At 46.4% G+C, this 27,472-nt stretch overlaps 2 protein-coding genes across 2 annotated transcripts in view; both read left to right on the top strand.

The window, feature by feature from the left end:
- Positions 1–27,472, top strand: part of LOC147736541 (aldehyde dehydrogenase family 3 member B1-like) — a 404,208-nt gene that overhangs the window by 55,529 nt on the left and 321,207 nt on the right. The window lies entirely within an intron of this gene.
- The window catches only part of LOC147736542 (aldehyde dehydrogenase family 3 member B1-like), a 288,913-nt gene that overhangs the window by 173,954 nt on the left and 87,487 nt on the right, over positions 1–27,472 (top strand). The window contains exons 4-6 of the mRNA XM_086953282.1: positions 2,875–2,995; positions 18,068–18,153; positions 21,092–21,173. Coding sequence (XP_086809408.1) covers positions 2,875–2,995; positions 18,068–18,153; positions 21,092–21,173 — 289 coding nt within the window. The remainder of the gene's footprint in view (positions 1–2,874; positions 2,996–18,067; positions 18,154–21,091; positions 21,174–27,472) is intronic.

The raw sequence follows: 27,472 nt of genomic DNA, 5'->3' as shown, positions 1-27,472 counted from the left end.
ATGTCACCCACCGTCCCAGGCTCAGGGCCACCCAAACGGCCACCCGGCCGACCCCTGGGGACCGGGAACAGAGAAGGACCAGTGCCCGGGGGCGCCCCTTTTTGCAACAAACCCCTCCCACCCGGAGCCAAGGGAGTGGAGGTGGTAGACCCATGCCAGGCACACCGGCGTCCGCAAATTTGGCAGCCGGGGGTGGCAGCCCACTGGGTGCAGCACCCGCAGTAAGAACAACAGTAGCAGGGGGCGGGACTTCAGAGGGAGGGCAGACCGACAACGCGTCTGACAGGGGCCGGACATCAGCCCCACCCTGGGGTGGGGGGCCAAAAGAGAGATGCGGAGCAATACCAGGCCCCGGCAAGGCGGGAGAGAGCAGAAAACAATGCCCGTTCAGCCACAGGTAAGGCGAGGCCCCGTCCGGCAATTGAGGAACCGCTGAGGGGGGTACAGGGGGCACCGCTGCAGGGGGGGTGAGTTGCACACGCCCAGGCACGTCCAGGCTCCGCCCACGCTTGGGTTTAGGGCCCGCCTGAGTCTTCCCCGACTTCCCCCGTACCAGCCCGCTGGGGCTCGGAGCCTGCCGGCCCGCCGAACGACCCCTCCTCCCCCCGGGCGCCCCACGTGTGCCAGCACTAAAAAATGGTAAAGCACATACCTGCTGGAGGGCGCCCGGGGCATCCGGCGGGGGTTCCACTTCAACGGCGGGCAACACCAGCCCAGGCCCGTCTGCCGGCATAGCCGCCTCGCCGTCTTCCTCCTCCTCCAGGCCCTCCGATAAACAGGCCTCCACCGCCCTGGAGACGCCCTCAGACGCTTTGCGAGGGGGGCGGGCCAAGCCGACCCACGCCTCCGCCGGGACACCCGGCCTCAGCAGGTCTTCGCGCCCCGCCTCACAAAGGATTTGTACCGCCCTCCGGACCTCCGCCGCTTCCTCCATGACCCAGGACACAATGTAAACCACGAGCGCCGCAAAACAAACCTCCCTACTAGCCTCCCGCTACGCAGTTCCCAACCGCCAGCCTGACTCCCTTATATCTGTTCACTAATCAGTCCCCACCTGCCTTCCTGATTCTCGCGCGAACCTACCCAGGAAGAGACCGGCTCGCGCCTGGCTCTCCCTGGGTCCCCCCTTAGACTGGAAAATATAAAGCTTTACCGGAAGCAGGAGCTGAATGAAACCGCCGGTGCAGTCAGGATAGGTGCCACGTCCTCGCACTGGAGCAATCATCATGGTCTTCGTCTCCACTCAGCAGAACGGTCGGAATCGGAAACGACCTATATGAACTTTTACTTGTATTGATGTATTCCCGGCCGCCTGCACCGTGCAGCCTCGCCTCACCAGACACGCACTTTCAATTGCGCGCCACCCTAAGGGTGAAAAACACGCAGCCGCAGACCCGGAGACATCTGCGGCTGCGCAGAATTGAAAGTAATTTATTTTGTCATGTCTGGGCCGTTAGTGCGTCCATAGTGTAAACTCATATTTCGAGCAGGTCTGCAATGTGCTCAGGGGGCCCCCTGGACCTCGGGGGGCCCCCCCGCACTGCATGGGCTGCGGGGGCCTTTGTTACGCCCCTGGTGCTGTGCTTCTGAGTGCTTAGATGTGTTTTGGACTCTATCCATTCTGACAGGGCATTGGAGACGGCTTTTACCTATTAGCTGTAGTAATATCCATTCATTAAGCGGTGGTAAAACATTAATTGTTTGATGCAGAACCCTAAGGCATACCCCAGAGATTCGGTATTAGGACGGGACACCCTAAATATATGCCATTTCCAAATAAAGAATCAGTATTGAGTCACAAATCGAAATTGCGATTCGGTAACTTGTTATCAAAAGACAAATTGTGATTTGTACAGAAGAAAAGGAATTTTTACGATCACAGCCCTCTTCTGTGAATTGGATCATTTGTGACCGAAAAAAATACTTGATGCACCTGGCCACAAATATCAGTGAGTCCAAAATGAGTGCCTCCTCCCATGATTGCTGTGGGCTGCCACAACTGCTGATTTTCCTAGTAATTGTTTTAAAAAGGATCATGAAGGCTTCCATGCTTGCAGTGCTCAGGCTCACGTGCACTTGCTCCAAGGAATATGGGACTAGTATGAACAAATTTTCCAGGGCTACTTTTGATTCCCAGTCTGGCCCTGCTGAGGTATATATTTTAAGATGGTCTGATATAAAGGACGAGGAGCTAGAATAAAATCCCCCAAATTGAGATCTGCAACTCATAGTACCCACGATTCTAAGGACAAAGGGGCATATTTCCAAGGGTGGCAATATTGAATTATCGCCGCTTTAGCTGCCGTTTTTGGCCGCTAAAGCGACGATAATTCCATCGTCCTATTACCAAGCTATCGCCTACACCAGTTAGCGATAGCTTGTATGCGATATCGAGCAGTTTGGGGCATGCTTTGCATGTCAGCCATTATTTATCGCTAATGACATGCAAAGTTGGCGTACCCAACCCGTTAGCGACTGACAGCAGTCGCTAACATCGCTATCGCCTGTTACCAAGAAAGGCGAAGCAATGGAAATATTCGCGCTAAGCGCGAATATCGCCAAACGCTAACGCCTGCAAATACCAGTTCTTAGCCATGTTATCCAATTGGAGGTGGATAACATGGCTTACAGCATTTGCACGCTAATGCGTGAACACCGCTGGTTTTCCAGCGATATTCACGCTAACGCCTGCAATATTATCGCTTTTGAGATAAACGTTGGTAATAGGACGTTATCTCAGCGATAATATTGGGCGAAGCGCGGCGTTAAAAAAACTAACGCTAAGCTCAGTTAGCGATAAATATCGCTAACTGTTGGTAATATGCCCCAAGGTTCTCTGGTATCTCTGCTCACGCAAAGTGTTTTTCCTTCTAGGCGACAACTTTAGACACTGCATATATCCGGAAGGATCCATTCGGGGTGGTGCTCATCATTGGTCCCTGGAACTACCCTCTAGGTCTTCTGCTGATTCCGCTCGTGGGGGCCATCGCTGCAGGTGAGTGAATATGTAGTGGGTGGAGTCAAACGATGCACCTGCTTACCCTGCTCCAGCCCCACATACTGCTGAAGTTCTGTATTTTCGTGTGCTATGAGCACTATTACACTCCACTCACCTTACAGTTAACGGGCCCGATTCACAGAACTAACTTAAGACAAAATCCTAAACTTACTACTTTTGGTATTCACAGAAGTTAGGATTTTGTCTTAAGACAGACTTAAGACAGAATCCTAACTTAAGTCTGTCTTATCACAATACAATATATTAATAGAAAGTTTCATATTATGGAGAACATTACAATCAAATTGAACATATACAGATAATACAATCAATTATGATATTTGAAAAGCTAGGTGCTTTGAATTAATACATATAGATTCTGAATGGGTAAAATAAAAAGTAGAGGGCCCGATCCACAGAACTAACTTAAGACAAAATCCTAAACTTACTTATTTTGGCATTCATAGAAGTTAGGATTTTGTCTTAAGACAAACTTAAGGCAGACTTAAGACAGACTTAAGTTAGGATTCTGTCTTAAGTCTGTCTTAAGTCTGTCTTAAGACAAAATCCTAACTTCTGTGAATACCAAAAGTAGTAAGTTTAGGATTTTGTCTTAAGTTATTTCTGTGAATCGGGCCCAAGATGACTAGCCAGCACCCCTTCACCATCTCACAGCCAGCACTCCTACATCTTCAGCGCTACTACACTAACCCACTGTCAGCGATCTTTCACTGACAGCCAGGGCTCCTCCATCATCTCAAAGCCAGGGCCCCTCCGTCACCATCCTACTGCCAGTGCTTCTGTATTAACCCCATATTCAGCGCTAATTCACCGTCCCACAACAAGCAGTCTTACACTATCCCTACAGCCAGCGCTCCTACACCATCTCACACCAACACTCGAACACCGTCCCACACCAACACTCCTTCTAAATCTCCAGAACTAGCACACCTACATTAATCCACAGCCACTGCTTCTACACAATGTGTGCACCCAGCTCTCCTACACCTTCTAAAAGCCAGACTTACAACAGTAACCCATAGTCAGCATGCCTACATTCATCCCATAGCCAACACATCATAGTTGTTGAACCTGGCCACTCCTCCTGTTTTGCATAATTTGTTTTTCTTTACTTAAGGACACTGTGCCCTTTACCACTGCTAACCTGTGATAACGGGTTTGTGTTCTCTCATCTAAAGATGGTAAAATTGACTTCTTACATCCAGTAGTACATTTAGTTTACTTAAAAGTTCCTAGTAAAGTGGTATCACATGTATCCAGGCCCTGTAAATTAAATGCTATTAGTGGGCCAACAGCACTTTTTGTGCCACCCACTTAGATAGCCCTTTAAACACGTCTCAGGCCTGCCATTGCATCTCGTGTGTGCAGTCTAAAACTGCCATTTCCACCAGGTAAAATAAACCTTTGCCAGGCTTAAATCTTCCCTTTTAATACATATAAGTCAACCCTAGGGTAGGCCCTAAACAGCTCACAGGGAAGGGTTTAAAGTATTTAAAAAAAATACTTGATGCATCTGGCCACAAATATTAGTGAGTCCAAAATCAATGCCTCCTCCCGTAATTGCTGTGGGCTGCCACAACTGCTGATTTTCCTAGTAATTGTTTAAAAAAGGATCATGAAGGCATCCATGCTTGCACACTTTTAAGTTTTACATATCTTGGTAGTGAAAAACCCATTTGTTTTTCCTACTGCAAGGCCTACCTCTCCCATAGGATAACATTGGGTTACCTCATTACCTTTAATAAGTGACAATTTTACATTGGGACCGGCTAGAAATATCATGTTTGTACTCAAATGGATTGTAAATGAAAACCCTCTTTAAAGGTAAAGTAAACACAATGAGATAATGGACGGAGCGCTGAAACTATTCAGACACTCACTCCGAGTCACAGATCTGGGTTGAATCCATCATCATTCTTTAGCTCACTTCGCCACCCCAGTTCAGACCCAGCCATATGCAAATTAGTCTTGACCCTGTCCCTCTTGGGAACAGTCCAGCCCAAACTGCCAAGCCAGAACTTCCCTGGACCGGAAACAAGCATCCTGGAACCGGTTTAGGTGTAACACCCCTCATAAGCCAAGCTCGCTTGAATCCATATGCAAAGTGAGCAAGGGACCCACATCTGGGCATACCCTGCCAACTTAGGGTGAACAAACCAAACACAAGAAGATGATGGTCAGAGCAATGGACCTTTTCAGACACTCATCCCCAGTCACAGATCTGAGTTGAATCCATCATCATTCTTTAGCTCACTTCGCCACCCCAGTTCAGACCGATCCATAAGCAAATCAGTCTTGACCCTGTTCCTCATGGGAACAGTCCAGCCCAAACTGCCAAACCAGGTCTTCCCTGGACGGAAACAATCATCCTGGGACCAGTTTCGGGGTAACACCCCTCATCAACCAGGCTAGCTTGAATCCAGTGGAAAAAAAGTGAGCAAGGGACCCACACATGGGCTGGACTGTTCCCATGGGGAACAGGGTCAAGGTTGATTGGCATATGTCTGGGTTTAAACTGGAACAATGTATAAAACCAAGATCTGTGACTGGAGGTGAATGTTTGACAGTGTTCAACATTCCGTCCATCATCTTTTTGTGTTGCACTTTTAGAAAGTTGGCATTTTCCTGTCCTAACCACTGAAGGACTGGGTTCTTTTAAGACCCAGCGGTGCCAGGGGACAACACCTGAAACCTTCGTGGGTAACCTGTTCCGGCGTACAAGTGACAGAGACACGGGACACTTCCTTCGGCGTCAAAGATTCGAGGTTTATTACTGCAGGGAACACAGAAGTCACAGCAAGTACAACACGTGCAACTTGGGGAGACTGCTTCAAATTTCTGCAAGTGGGTCGCTCCTTTTATACATGTTTCTCCCATAGGGTTATATGGTACACAAAGGTTTACAACTTGGTTCCCATAATTATCCCCGAGAGGGGTCGCTTTGGTCACATTGATACATTCAAGGTCCGGAACATAAGTGCGGAAACATTTGGCGGTTCCCAACTGTAAAAACCCATCTTCCCACCATTAGTACATTCCAATCGGCAGTAAAACAGATCGAATAAGGAACAAGGACAGGTGCAGAGGAAGATGGAAACAGTGGGGAGATCGAAAAGGGTGTAAAAGAGGAGGTATCGGGAAACACGAGCTACAGGCATCAAAGGGACGTGCCTAATGGGATGCACGGCTGAGACAATAGACCGGCACGGCAAGATGAGCCTCGAGCGGGGCCATCTGCCTTATAGTATCATCCCCCTCGTCATAAAGACACTTTCAGAGGAAATGTGTCTTCCGCTAATGTCTTGGGAATCCCAGGGTCGCGAAGCGGACAACGTCCGTTCGCTGGCTACTTGAGGGCAAGAAACAAAATGGATGCCGTATCTAAGATGGAACCCGTGGGTACAGATAGAAAAACCCACGAAACAGATGAACGGTTCAGGTTAATACAGCGAAACTGCGTACACCCACTAAACTCATCATTTGCGGTTCATAGATACCAGACTCGACCATATTCGTGCGAGTTGAAAACACCATTTACAATTGTCACGGAACCTCAGACGCTCCTTTTGCCCTCATGTAGGCAAGCACTAGTCGGAATCATATTCGATATTCATCAGACCATCTAGATGTTGCTGTAACATCACCCTGTCCAACCGAGCACCTCCGGTAACAGGTGGTTGTCTTATACACGTCGTAGCACAGAGGCCACATAAGGCAGGACCACACTGTACACAAAGGCAACACGTAAACAGGAATGCCACAACAACTCCGATAATCATCAGAATCTTCCAACCCCAAGTCGACATCAGGCCCCAAAACCACCCAAGCAGCGTCCAATCCCCTACGTCCACGTGTATGGACTCAGAGATCTTATGCAGCTTTGAGATGGCTTGATAAACGGTCGGAGCGTTATCTGGAATGAAAATACAGCAGCTCGAATGGATCACCTTACATACCCCACCTCGATCTGCTAGGATCACGTCTAAAACCATACGGTTTTGTAACGTCATAAGCCTATCCGCCTGAAGTTCTGTGGTGATATTACCAAGGGCACTGGCAGTAATATTAGCTGTCGATTCCACCACTCGAGTCAATTGTCTCAGGTTCCTACTATTAGCCATAGGCCCCCAAAACGGGAGGAAACCCTTGAAAAAGTCTCCTGCCTCTTGACCGGCAGTGTCCTCTTCGCTAATTATGCCTCTCACAACTCTAGTCTTGTGATAGTCTGCATCTACAGTAAACGACGGAGGCAACAAATTTGCGATAAAACATGAGCCCACAAAGTCAGAGGGCAACCATGCATACGCACGATCATGGCAGACAAAGTATGTACCCTTGGCAGCCAGAAACACAGGAGACGAGACCATCGGCAGAATGTAATTCTCGGTGCAAGCACTCTCTCCAAGCCGGGCTTTCGATCTTCGGCCACGACCCATTAAACAAAAATTTCCAATGTGGGGTACGACCCATATCGGAGGCGAGCTTCTAAGCTGTTTTTCACTCGTGAGCGCACTATACTCAACCTTACTTAGGACCCTATAGGCTTGTACCTCTTCCTCTGGGATGAGCGACGGCTCATAGATATCTCTATCTAAATCTTCTATCGCTATAGACAAATGCTTGTGATACGAGCCAGGGCCAAAGTAGGGAGAACGTGGCTCTCGACTGGGGTAAGAATCTAGTGCACTTCGAAACATTGTTTGAAATGCTCGAGCTGAACCCTGGGAACTATACGGTAAGACCAGATATGGAATTCCCTTATCCGTGGTATGTGGCATCAGCCCACACACCCAACAATTAGTAGTGTTAACCACTAACTGGTGCTGATGAAGGAGCTGAATAAAGGAATTATTTCGGAATTCTGCACGTCTAGCCTGCTCGTGTTCGGGTAAGATATGGAAGGAATGAGGGGATGCAGTGGAGGTAAGTTTAGGGTCAGAAGTAGGAGTAGGTATGGCAGAAGGTAAGAAGTAAGACATCATGTAATACACCCCACCCGCCAATAGTGCAGAAACAATCAAAAGCAATATGAACATTTGAAACATAAAACATTTGGTACGAATAAGTTGTTGCAGTTTGAATCTTTGCGCCTGAGCTTCTTCCAAGTCCATCAGCTTTGAAAACGCCATCCCCTATGACCGTCCGCAACGTTTCTTGACGCACTTCGTTCTGTGTAGTAATAGTCAATCCCTAGGAGTTCCCAGGAACCGACGGTCTTTAACCTAGCGTCAAGACCTACTAACCAGAAGGAAGTACACGCGCGGCCCTACGGCCTTTATTCACGATGTATATGCAAAATGTCTCTCAGCTGTGGAAGCAAAAACACGAGTAGAACGAAACTCAATACATACAAAAACAATCACAATAATACAAGTGTTCAGACTGAACAGTAGCAACGTTGGGGGTAACGTAGTATGTCAGGGGGAGAATCAAAAAGTATGAATTTATTAGTCTTTAATGTTAGAACGAAGAAAATAACGATGTCTCCCAGGACGTGTCTGTTCTTCAAACAACTGGTCCGGTGGCGAAACAGAGTTCTGTGGATCAGTTGAATGTTCAGATCTTGAGTTTGATGACAAATGTTCAACAGTATCTTCCTGCTGGACTGAGGTATCTTCGACAAGCTGCGCGTCACTAAAAGGGACAAACTTCGATGTTGTTTCGGTCTCAGATGAAGCAATGCCTTTCTTCACCCACGAGTCTGCTGGTAAAGGTATAGGGACCTTTTTGGTATGGGTGGCGTGCACCCAATGTTTACGTCCCTCCAATCGAACAGCAGTCCTCGTGGCCAGCAAGACTTGGTGGGGTCCAGTGAAGCGGGGTTCCAAACTGTGTTTCCGGCTAAAGTTACGCGTCACCACCCAGTCACCAGGTTGCAGCTGGTGACCTGGACCCTCCGTCTGCGTCGGCAGTGCTTCAAAGACCTGTTGATGAATTAACCTCAGTTTAGCAGTCAGATCATGAAGATAATCAATCAACATGGGGTACTCAAGATGAGAAAACAATTTAGGTCTAGGGACCCCCCAAACATTTGCAGGACGACCAAGCACTATCTCGCAGGGACTGAGCCCTACTCGGGAGTGTACTGTCGCCCTTGTTGACAATAAAGCTAAGGGTAAAGCGTCAGGCCACGAAAGACCAGTCATAGCCTGAATCTTCGCTAGTTTTAGCTTAAGGGTGCCATTATACCCTTCAACCAAACCAGCTGACTGGGGATGATTGGCGCTATGGAATTTTTGATTAATTCCAAGGCCCTTACACACACTCTTCATCACCCTCCCCACGAACTCACTTCCGTTATCAGACCATACAATCCGAGGCATTCCATACCGAGGAAAGTATTCCTTCAGTAGGATTTTCGCAGTCGACAGGGCAGTGTTGTCTTTGAGAGGGTAGGCTTCAATCCATCGGGAGAACACGCAAACCACAACTAGAACATATTTCAGGTTATTGCATCGCTCCATATGGATGAAATCCAACTGAATCACCTCAAAAGGACATGATGGGGGAGAAAAATGGCCAGGAGGTGTTGGGGTTCCCTTACCAGGATTATACAACATACACACCATACAATTCTTAACCAATCGTTCAGCACATTTCGTGATACCATCATTCTTCCACACAGGAGACAATAACTTACAAATACCTTTCACACTAATATGTGCTAACCCATGTGCCATTGTCACAACAGCGAGCACATACGCATCTGGCAACATCCATCTCTTGTGTTCCGACAAATCAACCCAACAACCATTCGCATCCAACTTTCCCGTACTTTCTTTCCACTTCGCCTTTTCAGTCTCGGTGGCCTCATTCTGTATCGCTTTCACACTCTCGATAGTATCCTCACACATGCTCGTCTCTGTAGGCCACCTAACCGAACTCGCCACATACATTCCAGTGCTAAGGTTCCGGGCAGTCTCCTTAGCAGTCTCATCCGCAAGTGCATTACCACAACCAATATCATCCGTCACCTTACGATGTGCACTACATTTAACAATCGCTACCTGCTTAGGCAACGTGAGTGCATCCAAAAGATCATTCACAAGCTGTCCATGCTGAATCTTAGTACCATGCGACGTCATAAAACCTCTCTCTCTCCACAATCGTCCAAAGCTATGAGCGACGCCAAAGGCATATTGGCTGTCGGTAAACACATTCACACGTTTCCCTTTCGCTAACACACACGCTCTAGTGAGAGCAATCAGTTCTGCAGCCTGGGCAGAGTTCTGATTCAATCTTGCAGCTTCCACAACAGTATTCAAAGTTACAACAGCATACGCAGTAGTCACATCACCATTCGGCAATTTGAAACATGAACCATCCACATACAAAGTTCCATCTGGATTTTCCAAAGGAGTGTTTTTAAGGTCCACTCGACCTTTTGTTTCCTCTTCAGTCCTCAAATAGCAGTCATGTTCTGCTATTTCATTTGACTCCGTGCTAATTGGTAACAAAGTTGCCGGGTTCAGAACATTGCAACGTTTTATCTGAATATGACTTGCCAACAGCGTCAATTCGTACCCAGACAACCTCGCACTCGTCAAGTGCTGAGTTTTCGTACGATTCAAAAGAGTGTCAACTGCATGCGGAACCATCACCGTAAGCATATTATCCATGACCAATCCTGCTGATTGTCGGATAGACACCGCAGCTGCCGCTGTTGCTCTCAGGCAACTTGGCAATGCTCTAGCTACAGGGTCCAAGGTCGAGGAAAAATATGCACATGGACGTTGCTTTCCTCCAAAAGGTTGCGTTAAAACACTCAAAGCACAACCTTCCCTCTCGTGAACATATAATGTAAACGGCTTGCTGTAGTCAGGGGTACCTAACACAGGAGCCGAACACAATGAGTCACGTAATTCAGAAAAACTCTTCTGACATTCTTCCGTCCATGGTAAAGGAGTTGAAACATCCTTGCACGTAAGAGCCACCAATGGTTTCGCTAACAGTGAAAAATTCGGGATCCACTGTCTGCAGTACGATGTGATGCCCAGAAAGGCACGCACATCTCTTTGGGTTGTTGGCACAGTCATTCGCGCGATTGCTGCAATTCTCTCTGGGGTCAACCGCCTTCCCTCCTTTGACAATAAGTGACCTAGATAGGTTACTTCTTGACAACAATATTGGAGTTTAGAAGGTGACACCTTGTGATGTAAGTCACAGAGATGTTGCAGCAACGACACCGTAGCAATTTTGCAAATGTCCTGAGTATCTGCAGCCACCAATAAGTCATCGACATATTGGATTAAGGCCGCACCAGCCGGCAACATAAACGCATCCAGTTGACCCTTCAAGGCTTGACTGTAAATCGATGGACTCTCACAGTAGCCTTGAGGAGCACGTTTAAACCGGAAGCTACGACCACCAAGAGAGAAACCGAAAAGGTCTCTGCTTTCTTCGGCAATCGGAATGCTAAAGAACGCATTCTTCAGATCGATCACCGAAAACCAAGATGCAGAAGCTGGAATCAGAGTCAGTAGCGCCGTGATGTCAGGCACAACAGGGAACTGAGGAATCACAATTTTATTTACCTCCCGTAAATCAATAACAAAACGATAAACAGGCGGTTTCGAGGGATCAGTACGTTTTAGAATAGGCAGTACAGGGCTGTTGCACACGTTTCCCCGAGTTTCTTCAATAACATCTTTCTCGATCAGATCGTAGATGATCGCTAACAGTGCCCGTTCACCATCAAGAGAGATTCGATACTGGGGAATACGTGGCAATCGTACATTAGATTTCAGCTGAACAACATAAGGGGAGATGTCAAGCAGGCCCACATCATTGGGACCTGTTGCCCACAAAGATGCAGGAAGAGAACTCAATTCCGGTGGAAGCTTATCAAGAGACAAGTACATAGGAGAGACAACCCTCTCGCCTAACGTAAGCTTTACTCCCGCAGGAGAACAATACAAAGTTGCATACAAACGTTTTAGCAAATCCAGGCCCAAAAGATTTTCACCACAACCAGTAGTCAAAATCAACGGAGCTTCGAGCCCACGTGGCCCAATTGCAAGGGGCAAAGGGCGCGAAACTGGATTGCTAACAGGGGCGCCAGAGAATCCAACAGAAACATTTGTTAAGCCAGACAAAGGTGCGCCAGGGAGTCTCGAATGCATTATGGAACTTTTCGCTGCACCAGTGTCCAACAGAAAAGGCTCAACGACGCCCGATGTAGCAACTGCGACGTAAGGCCCTCTCTGATCAACCAGAACTGATACCACTCCCTCTCCTTGTCTATGGCTGTCCTAGTAATTACTGTCGTCAGTTCCCTGATCGACGTAATAATCATCTACATTGTACTGTGCAGATCGTCCTTGCGAGGATCCACGTTGATCAAAACAATTATTGGAATTCGGTGAATTATCTGATCGATCATTCTGAGCACCACGACCCCTACCACGTGATGTCTGCTGAGAACCACCACGACCTCCTCTAGAGGAGTTACCACTATTACGATCATTTAGAACAGGACAATTGAATTTTAAGTGACCCTCCTGTCTACAATAGGCACACTGATTGTACCCTAACGAAGATCTTTGGGAAGAGGAGTCATTTCAAGATTGCAACCTATTCGATTGCGGCTGCGATCGATTTCGCTGCTGTGAATCATTCTGATTCGAACGCGGAGGATAGGCCTGCTGCAGCAACACTTTTGTTTTGAGTTCTTTCGTCTTTTTATCAGCGCGGTCGTTCTCCTCTTTTTCTCTGTTCTCATAATACTGTGCCGTAGCCAGTATTTGAGCAGAGGTAGAAACAGCCCACGCACTCTCAGAATTCTTTAATTTATTGCCCAAGTCGGGCAATAGGTTAGAGACAAATTTATCCACAAACAACCTCTGACCACCTTCGGTACCCATATCCTGACCACTATGATCGATGAATGCCTCCTCAAATCTCATAAAGAAATCAGAGACACTCTCGTCCTTTTTCTGTTTACAAGCTGACAAGTTGTCCCAGTTCACCCTCATAGCTGGCATAAGTGTTTTCATTAGGGTAATTATTCTCTGTGGGAGAGCCGTAATGAGCTGTTCAGGCTTAGCAACAGCTCGTCGAACGTTGGTATCCACTATCAGTCCGTTCGAGAACTGAAGCTGTAGATCAGACAAAGCGGTCAACACATCGTCAGGTGCATCAGCCGATATCTGATTGCGCAAAACCTTGCACATTTCTTCGAAAACGTATCTCTGTGTCGGAATATTAAATTGACAGAACGTATCAAGTACAGCACGTGGAGGATTTCTAAGAGGATATGTCATCCAACCCATCGCCATGTTATACAGCGCGGCACGCTCCCTATTACCGGGAAGCTGGCTACGCCTTTGAGGACCGTCCGAACCAGCGGACCCAAGAACAGGTCCAAGAGAATTAAAGAAGCTAGCCGCAACAGGAGAGGTACGACTTTGAGTAGATGGAGAAGTATAACATAAGGGGTTAACAAGAGAAGGAGTAGACACAGAAGAAGCAACAGGAGTAAGTAGAGTAGGAGCAGTAGCGGGAGCAGGAGTATGTGGAAGTACAAGCGAAGGAGCAGTAGGAACAGCAGTAGACAAAGGAGCAGGAATAGTCGGAAGAACAGGTGCAGGTTGAGGAACAGGTTGAGGAGCAGGTTGAGGAGGGACCACAGGAGCCGTGGTACCCTGTACATACGGAGGTGGCGACTTCATAAGATAGGACATTAAAGGATCCTCAACTAATTCTTCCTTTTTATCCGACTCCGTAGGCAAAACAGGATAACATTTATCCATCGACATACGCTGTAACCTATCGAATACTTCCTTTTCCTTATCCTCCTTATCACGCTGAAACTGCTCTGCTTTCTTTACAATGGTAGCCACACCATCTCTCTGATTACGTTTAGTCTGTCTAATCTCTTTCTGTCGGGCTTCTTTACGCCACAACCGAAAAGCATCAAACATGGCCGGCCTTGACTTTTTCTTAAACAATTTTGCCTCGAGGTTATCTAAAATCGGGGTCTCGAAACTACCATGAGGTGGCCAACTAAGGACACCATCTTTTTTGGTGTAACGAATCCAATATTCATTAAAAGTAATAGGACCTAGTCTGTGCTTACTGTAGAGCTCATAAGTGGGAGTTCCAACCGGAGGTATCGGACACGAGTCCTCCAGTCGGGAATCCGTACCACAACGTCTGAAACAATTAAACAAAGTACAGCGACCAGGCATCTTGCACACTAGCCGTGTTTCACAAACTTCAAGGGTTACGGGATTTACCAAGTCCCAGCAAAAGAGCAAAAAAAACCCTCGGTTTTTGGCGGCTGCAGTCGTCAAATATCACAACAAAGTACCAAGAACCACAAATGCAATGGAACCATGCAACAACTAAGCAACCACAACCAAGAACTCTGGGAGCGACCCACAAATACTTAACTCAAAGATCGATGGCGTCACCAGGAAGGCCCGTCAATCGTCTCGCTATACCAAGGTCTACGCCAGGCGCCAAAACAGGTCTACAGTCAGGGCAGCAGTCCGTCGCAGCCGTCAGGAGGCGGGAATCTTCGCGGGAAAAGTCTTTGGGCCACTTATTTCGACAACAGGATCGATGAAGCGGAGTGCACCTTCCCTCGGAGATTTCACACGAAGTTCCTCACGATCGTCGGGCTTGGACCGGTACCACTGATGCAGCCCCACTATGGGCGCCAACTGAAGGACTGGGTTCTTTTAAGACCCAGCGGTGCCAGGGGACAACACCTGAAACCTTCGTGGGTAACCTGTTCCGGCGTACAAGTGACAGAGACACGGGACACTTCCTTCGGCGTCAAAGATTCGAGGTTTATTACTGCAGGGAACACAGAAGTCACAGCAAGTACAACACGTGCAACTTGGGGAGACTGCTTCAAATTGCTGCAAGTGGGTCGCTCCTTTTATACATGTTTCTCCCATAGGGTTATATGGTACACAAAGGTTTACAACTTGGTTCCCATAATTATCCCCGAGAGGGGTCGCTTTGGTCACATTGATACATTCAAGGTCCGGAACATAAGTGCGGAAACATTTGGCGGTTCCCAACTGTAAAAACCCATCTTCCCACCATTAGTACATTCCAATCGGCAGTAAAACAGATCGAATAAGGAACAAGGACAGGTGCAGAGGAAGATGGAAACAGTGGGGAGATCGAAAAGGGTGTAAAAGAGGAGGTATCGGGAAACACGAGCTACAGGCATCAAAGGGACGTGCCTAATGGGATGCACGGCTGAGACAATAGACCGGCACGGCAAGATGAGCCTCGAGCGGGGCCATCTGCCTTATAGTATCATCCCCCTCGTCATAAAGACACTTTCAGAGGAAATGTGTCTTCCGCTAATGTCTTGGGAATCCCAGGGTCGCGAAGCGGACAACGTCCGTTCGCTGGCTACTTGAGGGCAAGAAACAAAATGGATGCCGTATCTAAGATGGAACCCGTGGGTACAGATAGAAAAACCCACGAAACAGATGAACGGTTCAGGTTAATACAGCGAAACTGCGTACACCCACTAAACTCATCATTTGCTGTTCATAGATACCAGACTCGACCATATTCGTGCGAGTTGAAAACACCATTTACAATTGTCACGGAACCTCACCATTTGGTACCTGAAACCTGTATCCTGGGACACATGACTAGATGTAGTTGTCAGTTGGCCTTTTTTTATTCCTCCCAGAGAGCCACACACTAAAGGGACTTCATGCTTGCAGGATGGGCCATCATGATCTGATGGGAGGAGCGGAGCTGTCTCCTACCACACTTGCACTTCAAAGTAGCTGCCTCAGCACACACAAAGAACTTTACACTAGCTTTTTGTGACTCCAGATATCCTGGGGTCAGAGGATGGAAGGAAATTCCAGTACCAGATGTATTCGGGATATCTAGACGTTTCTCCTACTGCAAAGCTGGGACCTGGTAGAAATATTGAACACTCAGGCCATCTCTTTAGTACCCTCCTGTACCTGTGGATACTAAAGAAGAAGGACTGGCCTACTGCCAGAGGGCTGCTATGCTGCTTGAGACCTGCCCTGGTGCCTGAGGCCTGCCCTACTGCCTGAGAAGGAAGTCTGGACCTGCTCCTTTCATCCCATGCTACATGAAGTGGCTCCAAGGGTTAGCTGGCTGGCCGGCCGGCCTCCTGTTCAGAGCTACAGGGACATACGCTCCCTTCTTGCAACTTCCCAGCTGACCTGCTGCACTAGCCCTGCAACTGGACCTGTCTGAGCACTGCTGGCCTCTGCTGGAATGAGTTCGAGATCTCCAAGAGTGCCTCACTGAACCTGGACCCTTGGTTGGCCTCAGATGAGCTCCTCCTGAAAGAAATGGAGAAATCCTGAAGTTTTGGGATATTCACAATTATGACTGAGCTCGTTCACGGCAAGATTTTGCCACCTGCGGCGACAACCAACACAAAGCTCTGGTGAATCTGACTCTTCGAGCTACAACAATCACCAGTGACTACAGGCAACACAACATCAGCACTTCACGCAACAGCATTGACAACCTACAGTGACCACCTATTCAATGCTCCTGCAATGACCATCTGCGACTCCCGGCCTGCTCTTCTCACTGCAGCGATGACCATGGCAACGCTCTCTCTGCTCCTTGAAACCTCCTCAATGGCAAACTGAACTCTTCGCTTGGGACTCGTGGGACTAACCTGTTCCCTGTGTCTTGCCCACGCACCATTGCAGGTGGACTGAACTTGTGATTTCCCCAATCTAGCAAGACCAGAAGAGCGTGAGTGGCACTTCGTGTTTTAGGTGCTATATCTATCTACATCTTTGTAATTGCATATCTCTGGGTCTACTGTTTGGATTTTTGTCATTTTGGAGTCAAGTTCTGTATTGCATTCTACTCTATTTCTCTAGATTAGTATGGGATTTGTCTTGAGTTATATTTTCACTTGATTACTGTTTGAGTGCTGCATAAATACTTTGCCTCTAAGTCGAGCCTGACTGCTGTTGTGCCAAGTTACTAGAGGGTTACTTACAGCTTAACTTAGTGACTTCTGTATTTCAACCTGACAAGGATTGTGACTGTTTCTTAAAAAGGGCTCACACTCCCCCCAAACAACAACCCAATGTCTTACAATAATTATCTGAAAGTCATCGCTCCTACACCCTTCCACAGCCAGCCCTTCTTCACTGTCCCACTGCCAATGCTCCCACACTATTCTTGCAGTTACCGTTCTTTCACCATCCCACAGTCCACATTCCTGCAGCCAGTGCTCCAACAGAATCCCACAGCTATGACTCCTACAGCTTCCCAAACCCAAGGCTCCCACACCATCTTATAGGCCGCCCTCCAACACCATCCTACATCCGGCGCGTCTAACCATCCCACCGCAGCGCTAATTCACATCACCTGATCTTCTTTCATATGTTGCTGTGTTCCTGCTACACCCACTGTCAACATGCGTTTTCAACTAACATCGGCCACATTCTGCCCCAGTTTAACCCCTTCATACCCCCTCCATGCACAGAACCAAGAGGTCAGTAGGTGGCAATACATTGCCCTCACCACCACACCACACTCTCTGCCTTCCTCCCAAGTGCAACTACCCATCTTATCTTTTCTATTACAGTGTAGTGGGTTAACCTGAAGACACTGACCTCCTCAAACCTGCCTTTATCTCTTCATTCACCACACTGACACCAGCTGACTGCTGACAACATGTTGTGTCATTGCCACACTGACATCACTTTCTCTGATTGAATCTTGATTTCCCTTGCTAGATCCCTTTTTCCTGCCCCCCACCCCGCGTGAACACCGGAACGATTTGGGGGCACACACACACACAGACACACACATATACACACACTCTTACAAATACACACACTCACACACACAAACACATGAACAGTTCAGAATAGTGCCTCAAAGCTCCTCTGACAATTCTAAAATTGGCTAGAAGCCCACTTCTGTGACAGGCATGTGCTTCATAAATACCTGCAACATAAAACAACATACCACACACCATTGACTTCTATACACCCATAGGTACAGCTTTGACCTCCAGAGGTTGTCTGACTTGTGTGTTTCTTTTTTACCTTGTAGGAAACTGCTGCATCCTGAAGCCATCTGAGATCAGCCAAAATACAGAGAAGTTGGTCTCCGATCTGCTGCCTCGCTACCTTGACCCGGTATGATACCTTTCCGCCTCCAGGGTTTGTTTTGGGGCATATCTGTAGCAAAAAGCTTTCTTGATAGATTTTAATGTGGCACAGTTTTCAATGGAGCTAGCTGTAGAAATTAGGTAGACTCCATGAACGAGATGTGTCATGCAGGGATCTACTGCAACCCCTCGTGCATCTTGAAGTTTATTCAACTAGAAATGATAACCCTGTTTTTAAAAAAAACACCCTGACATTACCTGTAGGTCTGGGATGTCCTTGGAGCTGGAAGACTGGAAGAAGTCCAAGGAGAAACCATGCTGCCCTTGGTGGGCCTGCCTGACCTAGACCCTCTGGTACACTTTGTGGCTGTACCAGAGCAACAGCGGTACGATGCTCCTCCACAACTGTGGTGACATCTGCCAAGTAGCCTTAAATCTAGCTTGCTGGAGGATCCCCTTTGCTAAACTCTGTGGTACTTGGTTGCTGATGAATTCTGGCTGTTCTCTGGCGTGTTGTGGCACTCATTGGCACTTTGCCCTTCTTCTCCTGATGAGACCCACAAGTGAGGGAATATTGAGATGCCATACAATTGGCCGATTGAGTGCAAGATGACCGCCAAACAAAAATTGGCTCAATGTAGTAGCTCCTGCTAATAGTGCTCTGAGTGTCACAACTACACCTGAATAACTTTGTGGTCAACACAAATCTCTGAGTTAGCCACTGTGCTCAGATGTATCATGTATGCATGTGATGTATAAAGTTGCAGATAGCATTGATGGGATGGCTGTTTAGGCATCGGTCAGGCCTGTAAATGGTGTGAGCAGTGATGGAACTTGACCTGAGAGAGCACGTGTTGGCTGCCTGTGTGCTGTGGTTGCCCCTCGGATTTGATGGGCTGTAGAGGGTTAGTGGTTGTAGACACCTCCTAATGCTCGCACAATAATTGGACTGCCAGAGGAAGAATCGAACAGGGCAAGTAGAAGAAGAAGTCCATGAAGGATATTAGAGCAAATTTAGAGTCATCCAGAGAGAGGGCAGGGAACTCTGCCAGTAGAGCATAACTGGTGTAAGCAGAAAAGGGGAGCCAGAGACCACGGGTTCTTTCAGTTTTGGGTACATAGAAGTCAGGGAGAGATTTGCTTCTGGGCTCAGAGGCCGGTTATAGTGGACGTGCTCGGCAGATGCCATGAGCAATTAGACCCCTTTAAAAGCCTATCTAAATGAGTTCAGAGCCAAGGAAATCACTGTGTGGCTAATATGAACGCTGCGGTTCTGGGCACCGCAGAAGGACGATAGGTCCAAGGAGGATCTAGACCGGAAATACCGGTCTCTTTCTCTGCCAGGTGACCCAACGAAGCTTTTGACAGCAAACAGCCTGCCAAAACTAGAGGGAATCCCCCTCTTACATGTAATCGCACCTTAGAGAGTGCGACACATAAACCAACAACACAAACACTATAATTTAGTTTTTTTGCACCTTATACACATACTCACTTGGTCCTGAGGAAAGCCAGTTTTAAATTTAATAAGGCCTGGCTGAAACATGTAGACCACACAAGACGCAGGAGGTCTTAATTTGCACTCCACCGCGTCTAACTGCCTTTTTTATTGCTAACAGAGGCCCAGTTATAAAACTTATTTATTTATCCTCGGGTACTGAGACCTACTGTATAGCTTTTAACTTCACTTTCTCACTCACTACACTGCACACTCAGCAAATATACCAGCTCCGCAGTAATCTGGCGTCGAAGCACACCTGGGACACATTTGGTGTCACAGTGATGGGCCCGATGATGAAGCATGCCACCAGCCAGGTTGGTGGGTGAGGGCTTCATGAGCAAACCAACAGGTTTGCTAGCTAGCGTACTTCTTTGAGTCCCCCTCCCCCCTGTAAACATAGCTAGTTCTATTTGATCATTACATATAATCCTGGGCATACGGACTAGCTTTTCTAGTCCTCGCTCTCTACTTTGATTTGGTGGCAACATCTAAGTTAGCCACCTTGGTGCAGTGCACATCAACCCCGACATGGGAATCATGTCACGGGTGAAGAGGCATATTCTTTCATACCAAACATGATGATATTCGACGGTACTATAATTTAGCTGGCAACCTCGAGTGTGCCAGCCCATGTTATCCTATGGACCGCTAATTACTTATAGTATTCCTTAATGAAAAGGCCTACTACAGGAACATATAAAGTTGCATTTATATCTCCTATCTCCACACCATTAATATACTGCGCCCTACCTGCTCGGCTTAGGAGACCTACCTTAGGGGTGACTGACATATATTAAATATGGTGTTTTGACCAGGTGAGGGCAAAGCCGAGTGGCAGATGTTTGCACTGCTCCTGCAGCCTGCAATGGCACGCCTGCTGTCATCTGTTTACTTGGGTCACTCAGGGTGGTTACAAATAATGGTTCAGGCCCTGGTGACTCCTTTAACACCCATGCCCATCTTGGTACCACTTTATTAGGAGACTTATAAGAGGGTTACAGTCCTTATCAATTGAGAGTACTAATTTGCTACATTATGTATGTTTAGGGAGTGATCACTGGCATTGCGGCCTGGGCAGCAAGCTCCAATGCACTTTTAGAGTCATAACCATCATCATTGGGGCATGAAGTGTGGGGGGTGACCATTCAAGAAGGGCATTTTCCTACAAAATGGTTGATGGTATTTTGCTTGTTGACTGCATGTGGAACTGGAGGGTCTGGCAAAGCCAATATTTGGTAAACTTGAAAAGTGTTCTGATTTTGGTTGTGCCGGTGGAACATATGACAGGGTCACTGCTTGTGCCTGGGGAAGGGTACCGGGGGGGGGGGAGGATGAGGGACTGTTTATATATCTTTACCATAGCTTAGCTGAAGAGTCATCTTTCAGTTAGGGCAGAGGTCTTTGGTTTGTTGTCAAAGCATAGAGCAGTGAGTACTTATACTACTCTCTTGTAACTTCTCTTTAGGAATGTTTTGCTGTAGTGTGCGGAGGACCCCAGGAAACCACTGAGCTGCTGGAGAACAAGTTTGATTACATTTTCTTCACAGGTGAGCTCAAATCTCCATTTTAGCATCTCTCACTTCCCTGAAATGTATGTTGTGTTGCAGCTGGTTCCTCATAATTGGTCAACGTGGTATGCATTTACTATACAACACACTAATTGCTTCGTCATTGAACTTCTATCGAGAGCAGCCTATCATTGTTGTCATTGTGGAATCTGAATGAGGAAATTATGTCAAAAGCCTCATTGACAAGCAACACAAAAAAACATGCAAAGTAATTTCTTAATTTAGCATTTTCTGCTGAAAATGTGAAGATGACTATTTGCACCAGAGGCCTCTTTAGCATGATTTGACCTGAAATAGCAAGTGCTGCCAAGTCTCCTTTTGGTGGTTGGTTTTGTCTCATATGTACCTTTGTATTTTGGAAATTTAAAACAAAAAGGGACTTTGGAGACGTTTCCTGTTGTGGGTGTCACATGAGACAAGAACTCACAGAAATTAGGGCAAAAATATGTCAATAAATGACTTGAAAACAATAAACAAATTAGAAATGCACATACTTAACCCCTTCCGTGCTCGCGTCAGCCAACACGGAACCTGCTGGGTGCTGCGCATGACCGTTGGCCGACGCAGCCCCGCCGACTCTGTCGAACACCCGCACAGCGGTGGAATGTTCGCCGCGGTAAACGGGTTAAGGTACTTTTGTAGGTAGAGTGGGAAGGTACAAGTGGCCAGCCGTCTTTTCTCCCTGTGAAAAAGAAGCATTGGCAAACCAATATATCTGGCTTGCATTTTAAGGCCTGTTCAAAACTGCCTGCAGCACTGACAAAACCAAAAACAATTGCTTTCGGAGTGCAGTGCATCTTTGAGATAAATAATGTAATGTGTGATTACTCAGTATACTATTGAGATGTAAAATAGTCATCATGCACTGCAACGCAAACACTCCATAGCAGGTGGACTGATACACCAAACAGCTGTGAGAAATTGAGTTGTTGGTTGACTGGCCTGTAAGCAACAGCCACAATCCCTTGCATGGTGAACCACAAAACCCTGGCTAGTTTGGCACAAAAAAGCAGCGAGGCTTAACTTAAGGGCAATGTATAAAGTATTTATACAGCACGCAAACAGCAATAAAGTGAAAATACAGCACAAGAAAAGTCCCACACAAACCAGAAAAATAGAGAACATTTTAAAAAAACGATTTAACACCAAAGCAACAAAACTCTAATCAGTAGAACCACTTTTGAAAGTTATTTTAGTAAAAACCAGTGCCTAAACGATCAAAACATCAACCACGGACATCTAGTTGTGCGAGAACTGGTTAAATGGCTAACCACAAATGTGAAAAAGAAAACTGGGATTTTCTTATTCAAAATTAAAAAAATGATACTCCCATCATCCATGGCGGGGGTGGTGGGGCATCATTGACATTTTACTGTTCCTCACCGCCAGGGTTTGCCTAGCAGTGATAGACTGTAAAAAAAGTCTATGGGCCCGATCCACAGAATGAACTTAAGACTCAATCCTAAACTTACTACTATTTTGGTATTCACAGAATGCACTCACTACTTTTGGCATTCACAGAATGAACTTACTACTTTTGGTATTCACAGAAGTTAGGATTTTGTCTTAAGGTTGTCTTAAGACAAACGTAAGACAGACTTAAGTTAGGATTTTGTCTTAAGTCTGTCTATAGTCAAACTTAAGACAAAATCCTAACTACTGTGAATACCAAAGGTAGTAAGTTCATTCTGTGAATGCCAAAAGTAGTAAATTCATTCTGTGAATGCCAAAATAGTAGTAAGTTTAGGATTGAGTCTTAAGTTCATTCTGTGAATCGGGCCCTACATGTCTGGTTCCACTGCCCTTTGTTGCTGTGTCTGCCCCCCTTCCGTCCATTCTCCTTGTGTCTGTCCCTCCCACCTTGCATGTTGTACTGCCATTGCCTCTGTGCTGTCTCTGCCCTCCATTGCAGTCCCTATCCCTCTCCCTAAGCCCCCCCCCCAATTTATCATGTGCGTGCCCCTTCTCCCTCCCTACCTGATCCATTTTGCTGCCACTGCCCCTTTGGTTTCACTGACCCTCCTGTTTGCCCTCTGCTGCCACTCCTCTGGGGCTGGATATATTTATTTTTGTAATGATTTACTGTACTGTAGTCCCAATTCTGGTTGCCGCGGTATCACACACGGGTCCGCGCTGGGTACCGCACTAACTACCATCTCCAATATTTATTTTATTTTTTTTCTTGTCAAAGGGTGTGTCCACCCTGCCTCCTTCTATATGTTTTGAAAATAATATTCAGGACTTGCGGACTGAGTCCTGTAACCGATGTCTCAGCATTTTGCTGGGGCCAGCTAATCAAATCTTTCAGTACCACGGTAACAGCCTAGGTACCACAGTACCTGAATGACCCAAAGGTGTAAATGCTGCCTGTGCCAATCAGAGGGTTCCAGTTTTAAACAAGCATTGGAAATGCAACCAGTCTCACATTGGTGCTGTGTTGGTGGTGCACTGATGCAAAAATTGTGCTGATGTTTATGTTGTGCTGCGTTGGTGCTGAGGTGGTGCTGCGCTGGTGCTGAGTTGGTAGTGAACTGATGAGGAGGTGATGCTGAGGAGCATATGAGGTTGTGCTGAGTGATGCAGAGGTGCTGGTTCATGCTAAGGTAGTGGTGCTGCACTAGTACTCAGGTGGTGATGAGAAATGTTGAGTTGGTGTTGTGCTGAGGTTATGCTGTGCTGATTTTGAAGTGGTGAGGTATTGGTGCTGAGTTGCTGCTGAGGTGGGGCTGCTTTGGTGCTGAGGTGCTGCAGAGTCATGCTGAGGTTGACCTGAGTCATTCTGAGGTGGTGCGCTGCACTGGTGCTCAGGTGGTGCTGCACTGATGAGGAGGTAGTGATGTGCTGATGCTGGGATGGGGCTGTGCTGATGCTGAGGTGGTGGTGTTCAGGTGGTGCTGTGCTAATGCGAAGATGGTGATGCGCTTGTGCTGCACTGATGCTGAGGTGTTGCTGCACTGAAGCTGAGATGGTGCTGCACTGCGTGGTGGTTCACTGATGAGGAGGTGGTGCTATGCTGAGTGATGCTGAGGTGGTGATGAGTGATGCTGTTGGGGTGCTGGGTGATGCTAAGGTGGTCCACTGGATCTGAGGTGGAGCTGAGCTAGTGCTCAGGTGGTGCTGAGTGAGGTTGAATTGGTGCTGTGCTGAGGTGGTAGTCCACCTTTGCTGAAGTGGTGCTGCGTTGGTGCTGAGTTGCTGCTGAAGTTGGGCTGCATTGGTGGTGGGGCACTTATGCTGAGATAATGCTGTGCTAAAGCTAAGATGGTGCAGTGCAGATGTTATAGTGGTGCTTCGCTGGTGTTGAGGTGGTGCTGAGTTGGTGCTGTGTTGGTACTGCGCTGATGCTGAGTTGGTGCTGAGGTGCTGTTGAGGTAAGGCTTAGTGCTGCGGATTCCTTCATCACCACCACCCTTTAAATCCTAACCTAAAACAGTGACTTTAATAATTGTCATCATAGAACTGCATGCACTGCAAAGTATAGATTAGATCAGAAATTAATGTTGCAAAAATGGTTCATCTGGGTAGAAATCGGTTCTTTTTATTTAAGAGAAACCCCAACTATGGTGTGCTGTTTTCAGTTCTGAGTTTATGCTTCTGGAGCCTAAGCGCTCTTTAGCAATGCTGCCTACCAATATGCATGACTTGTGACTCCTACACCCTGAAGTCCTCTGTTTTCTGTAACATTTACTTTACGCTAATTTATACACATATGATTGATTGCCAGTGCGTAATTTGTGTGATGCAAAATGCTTTGACACCCTACACCAGAATGAGTGGTGCTTTATAACTAATTAATTGCATCTGAACGTTAGTGGTCTACGAGTAACAGAAAAGCAGTAACCCACTGACCTATTTACATTTTATGCATTTTGTCTTCTGCATGGTACACTTTCTTTGCAGCCAGAATATTGACCCTCTGCTACCTTTCAATGAGTCAAAACTTCTTCCACTAGACAACTCCATCTCTCTAGCAAGAACTTTAATCACTGGAGTTATCTTGACATCGGCTGGAATTGCTTGAGGTCTGGAATGTGTCAGTGAGTGCTTTTAAAAGCAAAATAAACTTGGGAACAGGCCCCTCTGCTCTTAAGTCAGTATACAGCGCCATCACACCGCCCTTGCGTGGGCCCTGCGTTCTTGTTCTGCATGTATTTAATGTAATACATTCAAATGCATATTTACAGGGAACAATTCTTCCAGAAAGAAACATTTTGGCCTCAGCGCTAAACCAAGAGCAGAGACTTCCAACCCCTCAGCCAGCAGCCAAGCACAGGTCCTGGAGGGTAGGAAAGAACACAAGCAGCATGCATATTAAAGTATCATTTGATGCGTTGACTTAATTGAACTGAAACATTGGCTGTTTTTAAGTAGTGGTTTAACTTTTTCACTAGATTTAGAGCAGCAGTAGCTAGATGGCATGCTGTTCAGTGCTTTTGAGCCTGTTTCTAGAGGAAATTAAAGGAGGCAGACTTAGACTTAAAACCACTATAATTAATTATTTGCATTCTAAACAAGCCTGGGAACTGCCTTCAGGCAGAATACAAAAGAATGCCCAAGGAAATCCAAATAACGTTTTGCTCTTGGAACATTCACGGTTTTAGATCCAGAGACCCTAGTTTTCTTACAAGGTTTTGATATTATATTACTGCAAGAAACGTGGAATCTCACCCCAAAAACAATCGTTGGTTACGAGGATAGCCACATTTTGGTGGAAAAAAATTGTAAATACGGTCACCCGAGGGAGGGGTTTGTCATTATACGTCACAGAAAAATTAAACTGGCATATGGAAGAACTCAACATGGGCTAAAATTGGCTGCAAGTAGTAAAATTGGAGAGTAAAAATCCAGTAGTTGTAAAGCAGTGGCAGTTGTTGATTTTAAATATATATATTCATCCAAATAAAAAGGAGAAGAAGGATACATTTTCTCGCTTGACAAATTTGATGAAGGTTTTGCAAACCACCTTCCAATGTTGCGAGTTGATAATTTCAGGCAATTTTAATACCAAAATAATAGGGACCACTTCGAAAAAAAAGAGTACGTCGACAGCTACACGATGTAGATAATCAAAAGCATGAATTGGAAAAACTTGGTCTATGTATCTTAAATGGAAAAACAAAGGGAGACCAACCTGCCGGCATTACCTTCTTAAGTGGAAAAAAACAATCCACGATTGATTACACAATGTTAAGCAACAATTTGCTCCATACAGTTAAATCATTCCACATTCAATCCCGCCCTGAAAGTGACCACTTTCCGCACGTTCTCGCCGTACATGCGAACCTGAGTCAGAGAAATGTCACCAAAACTCTAACAGAAATGCCAGTAATATATCATTTAAAGAAGTTAAAATGGCGTGGTAAAAACATCGAATTTATCATGGAGGCAGTGCATAAACATGTAAATGACAGTAGTTTGCAGAGGGTTCAAACCTTAGAAGAGGCTTGGGAAATATTAAGGAAATCCCTAGTAAATACATTTCCAGTACTCCCATGACGCCCAGGGTCGCAAAGAAGAATACATGAACCATGGTACACTATCCAGCTTCATGACCAAAAAAGGGAAATAGAAAGGGAGGTGAGAATAAGAACTGGCGAAGTAAGAGCAAGAAAAATAGTAAATAAGCGACACATCAAAGATATGAGGAAGATATACAATGAGAAGTGCAGGGGGTGCAAAAAAAGAACTTATGGTTAATCCCTGGGTGAAATTACTATGGGCCAGTAAACTGCCAAACAGCAGCGAATTTTGGGACATTCTAAATAAACTAACAAAGGGAAAAAGAATGTATCAAATGGAAGGAATAAGTGAGGTAAATTGGAGGCGACATATTCAAAATCTGTATAATCATATAACAAATGATAAGAAACCTAGTCTGGAAAATGACCTGGAAATAGCGCGGGAGGAAAAGCAGTATGTATTTACTAAGTGTCTATCTTGGAAAATGGGCACATTGAAAAATACTTTTAGGAATTATGCCCCTTCGGGCCAAACCCCTTAACTAACAGCACATTATTAAAGGAAGTAATAAGAAAACTGAAAACGGAGGGTGCGGCTGGGCCTAACGGCCTTCCAAATGCACTTTTCAAGCAAGAGCCAGACTTCTGGGCCAATTATCCTACACCATTATTTAATATTTTTTGTTCTACCAAAATAGGACCCTAAAATCGTGGAAAGGGAGTATATTCCACCCCATTTACAAGAACGGAAGTCGTAATGAGCCTGGGAATTACAGGCTCGTCGCCTTGATGGATGTGGAGGCAAAACTCTACGCATCA

This window comes from Lissotriton vulgaris, chromosome 1_2 (genome assembly GCF_964263255.1).
Source record: "Lissotriton vulgaris chromosome 1_2, aLisVul1.2, whole genome shotgun sequence".
NCBI classification, from domain to species: Eukaryota; Metazoa; Chordata; class Amphibia; order Caudata; family Salamandridae; genus Lissotriton; species Lissotriton vulgaris.
The sequence above is the reverse complement of the archived record's forward strand: the minus strand, read 5'-3'. Positions and strand labels throughout refer to the sequence as shown.